Genomic DNA, 12711 nt, shown 5'->3' with positions numbered 1-12711 from the left:
CAAGCAAGAAAAACCTGAGTTGCCTCGATCAAGACCAAAGTCTAAATCACACCATCACTTTATACACCATCATCACTATCACTTTCTTACACACTGTACATTTTAAAAGCTTGCACTCATGCCTGATGTACCTTTTTCATGATATAATTCCTCTTTCATCAAGCTAACACAATAATGTGAGAGCCCCCAGCCCTGATGCTCTGTACATCACCCGAATGCAAAACACTGACTACGTATACAATACAAACAAGTAAGACTGAACTCCCTGCAAATGTTGTCATGGTGTCTGTTAAGAAAAAAATGCTCTGTACTTAAGCTTCGCTGACAGTTTACAACAATTTTATTTCACTGAACCTTCAGTTTAATCTACAATCACTTTCAAAGGAGAAATTATCCTAGAGCATAATAAACCATGGGTACACTGAACTCTAAGGCAAACAATTCTTTTTAGCAGCATTGCAATTCTCATTTTCACCTGTCTGAATGAGGCTTTCAAATATTTATTTAAATATATAAAACACTCTTCACTCTTCTTTTTTTTTCTTCACTCTTCTTTTTGCCAGTCAGGTAACACTGACCTACACACTCTTTCACCTAAGCCCCCCCAAATCAAAATCCTGTACACCTGTTCTTTAGGCCTCCATCTAATCCGATATGAAATGATTTTATTTAAAGAGGTTTTAAACTGTTACGTAAATGAGAACACTCCCAAATTATGTAAAACTTTGGAAAGACTGTGTTAACATCACTGCCAAGTATAATTGTTTAAAAGTGATACTTTCAAAGTAAGTATTAAATCTCAAAAAAAATCACTTTATTTTACTCAGAACATTTTAGTTTCAAAAACCTTTGAACTAATTTTAATCAATTGTTCCTTTTTTTAACTCTTCTAAAAATGAAATGAGATCAGACATTATCAAGAATAGATATTTGCTTTTCATCATCTGAAGGAAGGCAGTAAGGGAAAGAACATTTCTATTCTTTTACAATTTTGGTGAAATCTTTTGCCACTGAATTGATACTTTATCTTACCACTTGTTTTTGTAAAATGTCAGCTGTCTGCCCAGGTACAGCTGGTCTCTTTAAAGAAAACACTACTAATCTTAAACAAATGCTTCTGTACAGAATAACTTCTAATTAGGGCAATAACTTTTTTCTAAACCAAACTTAACAACAGGCAGTGAAAATGCGATTGTTTTCTCTTTACCCTAGACAACACAGACTGATATTCCCAGCGGTACTAGATGTTCTTCAAGCATACAACACACTGATTTTATTACCATGCAGGAGCACCACGTTAGCTAAGGACAGCCATTTCAAGTCTTCTGGCCAAAAGCTTAAGTTGAGATATTGTAATGAAATAACCATTCCTTGCCACATTCACAAGTAATCTTTGGCACAACTAAATGACCATGTTTAAATATTTGAATCCCAAAAATTTCACCTACCCTTTGTTCTTAACGCATGCATTTTTCAAGTGAATGTAGTTGGACGGAAAGATACCCTGAAAAACAAAATAGGTTAGGTAAAAACAACAACAAAAAATTCCCTTCAATGATTTTGGAGAGTAATCTTAAAGCACACTATTTAATATGCAAATGCATGCTGAATTGAAAGTCCTCAAAATAATTACCAACAAGCATACACAAAAAAAAATTCAATATATACTCAGTACAGATCTAAAGTAAATAAAAATGCCTTTAGTAGAGTTCTAGTCTTTCAATATTTAAGAAAATTAGAAGATAAACTTGTAAGGCATGTAGAAGATTGCTTGACAGCTCATTTATCCTAAATAATTTATTAATATTCCCACTGAGAAATTTTTTACCAACAGGATTTTAAAAACATCTCTTCAGTACAGATTTGCAAAATAAATAAAGTTAATGAATTTCAATAAAAATAAAGATAGATTAATAAATAAAGCTTTATTTGGGAGCTACTGCGCCACGCAGTGAACCTGAAAGGTGCAGTGGATGCATACCAAAGAGCCTCAGTGTTCAGACAGGAGCAGTCCTTTCCAGTTTGCTAAGTGTTCTCCACTGCTCTTTTGCTCAGATAACAGTGTCACAGCACTCAGATTGTTCTTACACCACGCTAACCTTCATTAATCATAATGGTAAGCAAAATTAATCGATTCAGCTTCCAAATTCTGGCTTAGAACATAATACACTACCACTAGCTACATAATGCAGTGAAGGAAAATTTAAGTGTGCCCTCCCTTATAATAAGCCCAGCTACATACAGCGTTCCACTGTGAAGGTGCCCCATTTTCTTATAACACAAATCACCGTTACTCTTTGACAAAAAGGCATCTACTGTGTAATATCAGCTGCCCTTGAGAATGTTCCTTCTCCTCAGTAGTGCAAAGTAGTTCAGGAGAGCATCTCCCAAGGACAGTAAGATGTGTAGCTTTGGCGCTTGTAACAATGTGCCAGAAATCAGGATGGTGCATACACAAGGGTACTGCAGAGCAGCTGCCACAGATAATTTCTCTGAGCGTCCAAGCTGATGGAATAACAACGGGAGAATCTTGACAGAGCAATACCAATTATAAGCTGAGTTACCAGGTGCTCTTATTTTACTTTTGGAGAGGCTCCCTTCAAAAATCCAGTTCAGAAAACTGTTTGCCTTACTTTTCTCTATGAAAGCAGAACATATCTATCTCGTTTCTTCACACATCAAGTCATGTTTAGAAAACCTATTCATAACTTCTATCAACACATTTGACAGACCACAAAGAAACTGTGACAGCAAGCATGTGGTGGGAACTGCAACAAAAGACACAGAAGATGCGATAAATACCAACTGCTCATGTCTTATAAATCAAACTGTAATATTTATCAATGAGGTCAAAGTAGTAAACATCAGATTAGACACTGGCTAGATTTATTTCTCACACTGACCTTCCACATAAAGCAAAGCAAACTGATGTGAGCAGAGACTGAAAGCTTAGGGACAAGAAGCCAGTGATTTGTATGATAGGAGCCCCTAGAAACTTCTGAAATTAATATATTATATGCCCTAGTCTGCAGCTAAAGAGGCTTGGAAATGAAGAGGGAAAGGGCAAAAAAATAAATAAATAAAAAGGAGATAAGCTTACAATGTGAGTTAAAGGAAAAACAAGTGATTTCAGTACTGTGTTGAAGGAAAAATAGTCTTGAAATGGTTTCCCATGTGAAAAACAAACACTTTGTACTGACAGACGCAATTCAACAGGAAAGTAAGAAAACAGAAAGACTGTTATGATAGGAAAAGCTAAAACACATTCAAGATGAACAAATGCTGAAGAAAATAAATGTATGAATATCATAATATTTCATGTCAGAATGCAACAAAAACCAAACAGTGAAGTCCATCAGCTACACTCCTTCCATGGAAATCAAAGGCTACACAACAAGGAAAAATAAAACAAAATGTATTTTACATGGAAATAGACACATTTTTTTTCAACTGATACTCTACATATGGCTCCACTGGCTGTTGTGAACTAATATATACCATCAAGAAAACAGGCATAATTTAATTAACTTTTCTAACAATATTTACAGTTTCCATTCTCAGCAGTCTTTTCCCTTTAACTTAGCTTCTAAAAATCAGATTAAAAGAAAATTTGCCAGAGCCTTGGATTTGCAAAGTCACCCTAATGAACAACAGCCTTTGAGAAGTGTAATCGTTGTCCGAATCTAATTCATGCAATATCAATAATACACTTAACACTAAGCTCCAGTTTTCTTTTAAGGGTAAATATCATCTACTTACATGGAGACTAGAAACTTTTTAAAAAGTAAACACACATTTTTGCCAAAGATTGCAAAATTGTAATGGATCTTTACCTTAACATTGGGGTTTTTTAAGGCAAATCCTCTGTACCATCCTGTGAAGAAATAACATCTTTGTTTTTCAAAGTATGCAAGTCATTTCCATATGTAAAACAGATTTCATTTTTCCTTTTGGACAGATACAACTAATATGCAGTGGTGTCAGACTGCACTCATTTAGAGCACTTTCCACATAATGAGAGGTAATTTGTTTAAACCAGCTCACATTTAGACGACTTAATTCACACTTATTTTCAGGAATTACTCTTTAACCCTATATCCCCGACTGTTTCTAACAATGCAGCCCAGATATATTTTGCACTAGACAGAAAGTCTAATGCAATAGAGGAAATAGATTCGTATTCATTGTAAACATTTGTAAATCATTTTTGGACTTCATAATCCACATTTATTAATTGCATTACTATACAAGATTCATAACATGCCCAGTTCAAAATGATAGATCCTATGCCTTTTATAGGAAAATTTCTTATGAGATTAATAGTATATCATCCCGAAATAAAACAAAACAAACAAACAAAAAACCCACCTATTTAATGAATGAACAAAAATCATTTGGGAGATAAACTTCAGGTTTTAAGGAAACAGATTATGAAGAAAATGCAACTTTCTTTTATACTAGCAATGGACATTTTCTGAAACCATATTAGTATTCTCTAACTCTGAACAGAGACAGAGAAGAATTTTTACACTTCTGTAGGATTTAAACTTCTGACTTTGAATGAATTTGAAGGGGTACTGATGGCAGTCGGGCTTCCTGGGGAATTACCAACAAATAAGAAGAATCACAATGAGAGCTCCTTGCTCTTTTAACTGCTATCCCTTGTGAAGGTTTACTAGACATTAAATAAAAAGGGTGAATTACAAATAGAACATAATAGGGATTAGAGCTCATTTGAGTTATAAAAATGAGGAGACTGGACTGTGTTATGTTGATGACTTCAAAAATTTGTCCACTTAAGAAAATTAATGAATAGCAGTGGGGTTCAAATCAACAATATAGGATCCTTCATTACCAGTGGAAGTCCAGCCAATTAACTCACCATCACACTTCTCCAGTATCTGAACAGTGTCTCCAATCTCCAGCGAGAGGCCATGTGGGACTGTTCCTCGAAAACCAGCTATTACTGAAAAAGACAGAAGTTTTGATTATTTGCATGATTAAAACATAAAGCAGGATTCCCTGTTAATAAAATTCGTATACTAGCTGGGAAGGTTAAGAACAGAAAGAGTTGAAGAAAGAGTCAGAGGTTAAGCCACTGTTACGACCGGAATATTTAAAACACGGGATTCATATAAAATAAAGAAACACTTACAGACCTACTATGCATGAATGGAAAGCTTGTACCAGAGAAGGCTGTCAGCTAGTCTGTTACTCATAACTACCCTCAAGGACAGAAACTGTTTTATTCCAAATGTTCCCACTAACAGATAGCTGACCTCAGACGTCTGCAAGCAGAAAGTGCCAATATTTTTGTTGCCATCTGTACCACCAGCATGTCACAAAAGGCAAGACTTATTTCTCGGTAGTTTAATGGATGCTGTAGATCCAACGCTCCATATAATAATCCCGTCTGAGGAAATGCTCAGGGAGTGTAGAACAGCAAAGCACACTAAAGCGGGCTGTTTACTAAAACCCACTGGCACGCACTGCTCTCCCCACAGCCTTGCCGGCCAGAGAAGCTGAGCATGCATGGCCATGACCCCAGGCTGAAGAAACATAGCGCCCACCAGGGCAGTGATCTTTCCAAATACTTAAAGCAATCCAGACTCAAATCTTACATTTTAAGTGCTACAAAAAAGCCGGCTATTTTTTTTTTTGCTCCGAACCGACACATAATACCTCAAAACTGCCTAAGAAGCTCCTTCCTACAATTGCTAAAAATTGATTGACATGCCAGATGACAATTCAGCCATTGAACCCAATGTTTGTTACATCTGAAATTCTGAATTAAAAAGTTGTCTCGCTCAGGCCAAGGCACTAAGCAATAGTGATTTTGATTCTCTGAATTGCAATATCATTTTGAAGTTTAATTTTGAAGTTGAAGAGGAAAACGGCTTTCTAACCCTACCAGAGGGACGCGATGCAGCAAACCATTTGGTGACCTGACAGAAGTCTTGCTGATACCAAATATCTACCAACCCAGATAGGAAAACATAAATCTCACAGTGATGTGAAAAAACAGCTCGGGGTTATACGAACAAATCTTTGTATGTAAAAGCAAAAAAAGGAAGCCTGCCGGTGCAGCTGTGCTAAGTAAGCAACTACTCTTTCACCAAAGGAAATGCAACATATGAAGCCACAAAAATCCCTTTTAGCCTCTGGTCTTCTGCCTGGAGACTCCTCCACCACAGGCAGTGACTGCACTCAGGCATAACAACATAGTGTCAGCCTCCTGCCCTTGTCACACTGCCCCTAAAGCAGCAGCAGCAATTAGTTGTCAGAGGCCACAAAAATCTAAAATTCCTTTGTGAATCTTTGCCAGAAAGTTCAAGATTTTAAGACTGAAACAATGGAATATGTTCTACAACACAGGATGGCACATTCCAAAATGTGCAGCAGTTCAGACAAAATGCTTAATTTGGATGGTATGCCAATTTTGAAATGTAGGGTTAAATTTGTTTCATTAATAACCATAAGGAACTGGACAAACTTCCCACTGCACAGGTGGAAACAAAAGCTACTAAAAATCAACATTATCTCCCCTCAAGCTCTTTGAGGCACTACTTTAATATCACAGAAATAAATTACTTCAGCTGTAAAATCAGCAAGACGTTTTAAAAGTTCTTCACACGCCATGATAGAAGGATTTACGAGCATAAATCTTGTCCTCGGGTGTACACACAAGTTTTACTTGACTTCACTGAAACTGCACACCCGCCTATCTCCTGTGATGTTTCAGTTCTCTGAAGCACCATCACTGCTTGGCAATGTGTAAGGCTAAACTAAATGTTCCGTGCAAATTCTGAAGACAAAATACTTCCTTCACATCTAAAACAAAGAAGTACATTTTTTGTCAAATCCTCTCCTGAATTTGCCTATCATAGCTGAATCACCACTGCCTGGAACCCAGCCTTTATTCGCCCCTTTGGAAAAAGCCTGTGAGATAATGCGCCTGGTCAGCCCCAAAGAGTCTTATACGTGAGCAGAACTTACAGCAGTGAGATTTCTTTTTTTCAAGGCATGCGTATTGAATGATCTACATTCAGTTTAGTGCTACTCCTACTCTCCCAGCCTTAACATAAAAACAGAGTACCCAAAGATATGCGTAATGAAATAAAAAGAGCTGCTCTCGGTCACGGAATCACAGAATCGTGGGGGTTGGAAGGGACCTCTGGAGATCATTGAGTCCAACCTCCTGCTAAAGCAGGTTCCCTACAGTAGGTTGCACAGGAAAGCATTCAGGCAGGTTTTGAGTATCTCCAGAGAAAGACTCTACGATCCCCCTGGGCAGTCTGTGCCAGTGCTCTGTCACCCCCACAGTAAAGAAGTTCTTCATATTCAGATGGACCTTCCTGCATCCCAGTTTGTGCCCCCTGTTCATGCTCTGGGCACCACCAAAAAAAGCCTGGCCCCATCCATTTCACATCAGCTCTCTAGATATGCTGGCATAATACCTGTAATGAAGCAAAAATCTTACAGATCAAGACTGGAATATCTTAACTCAGTGATGGGCAACCTAGGATATGCAAATAGACAGGCAAGGTATGATGCTGCCTATCTATTCGGTGTCCTTCCCCATAAGCAACTGGAGGGCACAGAGAAAGAAACACTGCAGCTCATAGCAGAGGACAGCCACCTACACAAGCAATCCTAGTGACTTTCACCACATTATTGGTGTCACTTGTTAGATGCTGGGGCAACTGGTGAAAAGTGCAACTCCACTCAGGCAGAAAGTTTCCACAGAAAATTTCAGGGAATGGACACCTTCTCTTCAGTTAGCTTCTTTTTCAAAATTATGGTTTAAAGTGGCAACAGGCAAAGCAAAAATTAAGAAGGCAATTTTATTCTCATTTTGACAAACCACTCAAGTGTCCCCCACCACAATCAAGTATACAATATTTTTAGGGTTTTTTTTAATAGTTGCTAGGAAGCATATTCCCATTGAAAATGTTTGTATAAGCATTAAAAACTTAGAATTTTCCAATTAATTCTTAGACAAAGATCTAAAAGTGAAAACAGCTTACTAAATATGAATACATTTGTTTTAAAAGGTGATTGTCATTAAAATGCATACAAATTCCCCTATGGCACTGGAATGCCTGATGCCATTCTGGTCAGCTTTCTAGTTTCCAAGAAGCAAAAGTGAATTATGAAGTTTGCCATAATAGCTCCCATATATGGAGCAAATGAAATAAAATTAAAGAATTTGCAGAACTAGTATGTAAACAAAATCTTTGTCTTATTATAGTTGTGAGATGTCTTATTTTTAAATTCCATGAAAGAATGACAGTAATTTTCTCCTGAAGAGTCAATATCTCTTGTCACATCGTTATGATCCAACTTTGCTGTGACATTCAGTTTTTATTACTTAGTTACTAGATCAGATAAAATTTTATTTTTTTTCTCTTTTTGAAAACAGGTTTCAAAAAACCCCACTTCTAGGACAAAGAAAAAAAGATTGAAATCTGACATACAGTGGAAAATAGCCAGAACTCATTTTAGAGCACATATGGAAGACAAAATTATATCTTGAAATATCCACTAGAAGGATAGCCTGCAGAGTACCAGGACAACGAAAGAAAGAAAGAAATGAGGGCATCACCTGCACCATGAAGCCAGCACACTCTCTGCAGGTTTCTGGCAGGAGTCTAACAGAGGTCAGGCTCAAAACAGACAGATTTGTCTGTAGCAATGCCACTCAAACAAATGAGAAGTGCATGTCAGAGCAGCAGAGAATGCAGAGTGAGGTAAGGAACCCACAGATGAATTACTCTGCATGGAGCAAGCAACTCAGCACTGAAAAGATTCCTTGGTTAACTTTCTACTAATCGTGTCCAGAACTGAGACCAAGACAGGCGGCAGCTATTCATGCCTTCCATCTGTGGTGTATGTACACATGTACAGTACAGGCAGGATAATAATGAAGCTGTGGAAGGAGGTGGCTTCAGTCTTCTCAGAGAAGACCCTGGGGTTCAGCAGTTCAGTTGGGACCCAGGACTATTAGCAAAGCTGTGATACGATTTTGATGTGACAAACTTCTTGCCCTTTCCTCCAATGGGCACACTGTTCCACAACAAGAAGCTATGGATCATAAGCATGCACACCCAAACGCATTTTTGTCATTGTAGGACCAGAAGGTCTTACAATTTCCTGTTTGTATTTCAAGCGCAGGCACAGTAATCGATGTCCCCTTCGGTCACCTCTCAGCCACCAGAGAAAGAAGAAACACGAAACTCCAGAATAAAACCTTGTGGGAGGATACATTCTCTGCCAACAACACAACGCCCAACTTGGCACTGTTAAATATGTTCTTGCTGCCAAAGGGTACTCAGAGGATGGGAAAACAAGATAACAGCACAGCACACAAAAACCCAATTCACACAGAAGGTGAAATCATGGTGAGATCTATAATGACATACAATATTAAAGCAGCTCCAGGGTCAACATTTCTGTGGTATTGCAGATGCAGTGAACCCCAACTTATGAAACAACTCATTCGCTTGAAAACATGAGAGGAAACTGGTCGTCTCGTACAAGTTCTTTCTTTGGGATTAAGTTACTTATCCATGACTAACTGCTAAAAATAATAAAAAATGCTAATATTTCCTCAACATTCTTCTTTACAAAAAAACACAACAGAAAGTTCGATCAGGAATGTGATTAGAGATATTACAAGACACCCTTTTGATGAGTTTCACTTCTTTCACTATAAGGACTTGCATGAGCAACTGGGAAGAGGTTTCTAACCCTTATGTTCATATCAGAGCACCGCTCCAATTAGGAAAAGAGGAAAGAGGAGGAATAATCTAATGGAGCTTATGTTCAGCTTTTCAAAATATTTTTTTTCCTTCCCTCTCTGTCATTATCCAAATCACTGCCTGTCCATGCCCCTTGTTGGGCAGCTTTACTTATCCAAGTCCCCAGCCTACAAACAGATCAATCCAAGCCCAAGATCTTTAAGCCTAAACACAGTTTAGGCTTCAGAACCTTCTGTTCTCCTGCAGCCTGTAGAGCACTGCTGCTTTGACAGAGCTCAGCAGCAGGAAGGAAGGCACAGACACAGCTCCCGAGTGCAGCCAGACAGGCACAGCCTGATCTTAATGGCACCAGGAGGAGCAGAGGGGACATCCCAGCAACCACCAGGCTGGGCACACAGACCACAGCAGCACACTTGGGCTTCAGATGACAAAAATTAGTCCTTCAACAGAAGAAAGTGGGGGGAAGCAGAGAGGGATAGAAAAACAGAAATTGCTTTAATAATTACTTGGCCACATTGCGCGTGCTCGATGGGGGAATAAAAACCAGACTCCACCTCAATGCCCTAAGCCTGATGTCCCAGCCATTAGACAGCATACAAGAACCACACAGAAATTTAAAAACACTCTGGCAAATAACTGATGCGGAGGGTGAGAGCACTGTGTCAGAGGAACTGGTTGTGACAGGGAGCAAGATGCAGTGATAGAAAAGGGATCGATCAGCTGGTAGCAGGGCTGGGTAGCCCAGTTCAAACTTTTGCTCGAGGTTACATTCTTAAAATTTTTATGCCTGAAATAACTGGAGACCTGCACATAAGAACTAATGAGGCAGACACTGTTGTTCCTTTCCTCCTAATAGATAACCAGAAGCTATTATTGATTCCAGATATTATCTGCTATAATTGAAACCAGGTCCCCTCTGTGGCAAATGCAATTTTTAAGCTTTTTGTTCTGGACTTTAAGTGCCATTCTTTCACCAAATTGAGAGTCTCAGTGTCAACGGTTTACGGGCGTTAGGCCCGATTCCGTGACGAAGGGGACGGGGGACCCACAGGCCCACGTCCCGGGAAAAGGGGAAAAGGGTAGAGAGATGGACCTGAGAGCAAAGAACAGCGGCAACAATCTGAGGAGAAACAAACTAATTTACTAAATAAGATATCGGAATGCAAAACAACACACTATAATACAATATAATTACAATTTGAGCTGATAAATCCAATACAGAGAGAGAGAATGTCCCAAAATCAAGGTAGGCCTTACTCTACTACCGACGATAAGACGGCTGGAGAGCGAGGTGCTGCCAAGACAAGAGACGGCGGAAAAAGGGACGAGGTCTCGTGATCTGCAAGTTTTTATACTGTGAGCTTTTATCTTTTCCCTCCGGCTGGAAATGGTAACAGAGGAGCAAAGTACCGTGGGGACTGTAGTAGTCCTCTTCTGAGAACCAGGTATATCCACTACATGATGTTATGATGTGGAATACCAATAACCGAAAATCACAAAACCATGACACTCAGGTAAATCATTTCAAGGGGGTTATTTTCTATTCGAAAAAAATAGAAACAGAGAAAAATCATAAAAGCTGTAATAAATTATACTGGGTAGCTTTTAACATTAAAAAGACAGCTGAGAGTTCATTTGAAATAATAATTTACTACTGTCTATTTAAATAATAACAGAAAGTTAATGTCATTTTGCACCACTCTGTTCTTATGGGAAAGTTTGAATAAGCATTCTCCAGTAGCCCTCTCTGCACCTTTCTCCAAAGCATTCATTAGCTGTATATTTTCCAGGATGAAGTCTTTTCTCATCAAAAGAAGCCAAAATATCTTTTCAGATTTCTAAACAGGCCGAATTTTTACAAGCATAAACACACACAGGAGTACAGCTTTGCTAATGCAGAATGTACAGGGCCACCACAGGCACTCATCGTTGCCAGCGTATGAATTGATCAGGATGGAGTGCCACAGAAGTACTGCTACACGCTCGTGCTTCTAATACAGGGGTTAATTCAGGCATCTGTTCAGTAATGCATTCTGCTGCCTACAGACACCCTAGGAGGCTCACTGCTAAGCAAAAACAAGCTAATGAAGACAATGACAGAAAAGCAGAGGGAAAGGGGAATTAAAAAAATCAATCTAATCTCGTCTCGATAAAGACAATACATATGAGTGTTAGTCTCAGTAACAGAAGTGATCCTTGAATCTCCTGCAGGACACTGAGGACAAGGATTCTCAGATTTATACTGAAGTGGGCAGATGTGAGCTCTCTCCCCTGTACATGTACATCACAACTAGAAGGATCAAACACAGCTCAGAGGATGACAGCCCAGGACTCCTGAGCCCCATGTGAACATTTCAAGTGCAGCACTCACCCGTTCTTAAAGAGAAGTTGTTGTGTGGTGTACTTCTAACAGTTATTTATGCAAATACTTCAAGGCACTTCAAAAATCATCAAAAATGTTTGTATCAACGTCCAAGCTTTGAAAATGTAAGTAGCATCATGAACTTTTCCATATGCTTTTTCTTCGCTTGTCTGAAAAACAAATCCAAACCATCCCGAATGCCTCCACTAACAGCACTAGCTGCTTATTCAGATAAGGTAAGTACCATGTCTGAAATGCACAAAGAACAGTGAGCTGCAACAGAAAGTGCTCCACCCTGTTCTGGTCTCATCATTTGAATTCAGCAAGGTAATCACTTTCAAATCCCTGATTACTATGCTGCCAAAAACCATAGGACTATTCTAATACAGATAATCAGTTTAGTGTGTCTGTCTGAACCTTTGTCGAGCTCTTCTCATTCTGCAGCTCAGCTTCAGGGAGAACTTCATCACCTGTTTGGTAACAGTTCCCCAGATATTTGCAAAAACCTTTGCACTCCATCTCCTTTGGGTACCCCAGTTATCAAGCACTGTACCTTGGGAGAAGCGTTAGAAGTAACAAGTGACAACT

General features: G+C 38.8%; 1 protein-coding gene across 4 annotated transcripts in view; it reads right to left on the bottom strand.

Moving 5' to 3' along the window:
* Positions 1-12711, bottom strand: part of DOCK4 (dedicator of cytokinesis 4) — a 253261-nt gene that overhangs the window by 165763 nt on the left and 74787 nt on the right. For all 4 annotated transcript variants that reach the window (XM_021384917.1, XM_021384919.1, XM_021384918.1 and 1 more), the window contains exons 2-4: positions 4883-4966; positions 3834-3874; positions 1449-1504 (exon numbers count right to left, since the gene is read on the bottom strand). In XM_021384917.1, coding sequence (XP_021240592.1) covers positions 1449-1504; positions 3834-3874; positions 4883-4966 — 181 coding nt within the window. The remainder of the gene's footprint in view (positions 1-1448; positions 1505-3833; positions 3875-4882; positions 4967-12711) is intronic.

The sequence above is a fragment of the Numida meleagris genome, chromosome 1 (assembly GCF_002078875.1).
Source record: "Numida meleagris isolate 19003 breed g44 Domestic line chromosome 1, NumMel1.0, whole genome shotgun sequence".
NCBI lineage: Eukaryota > Metazoa > Chordata > Aves > Galliformes > Numididae > Numida > Numida meleagris.
This window is presented reverse-complemented; position numbering and strand designations above follow the sequence as displayed.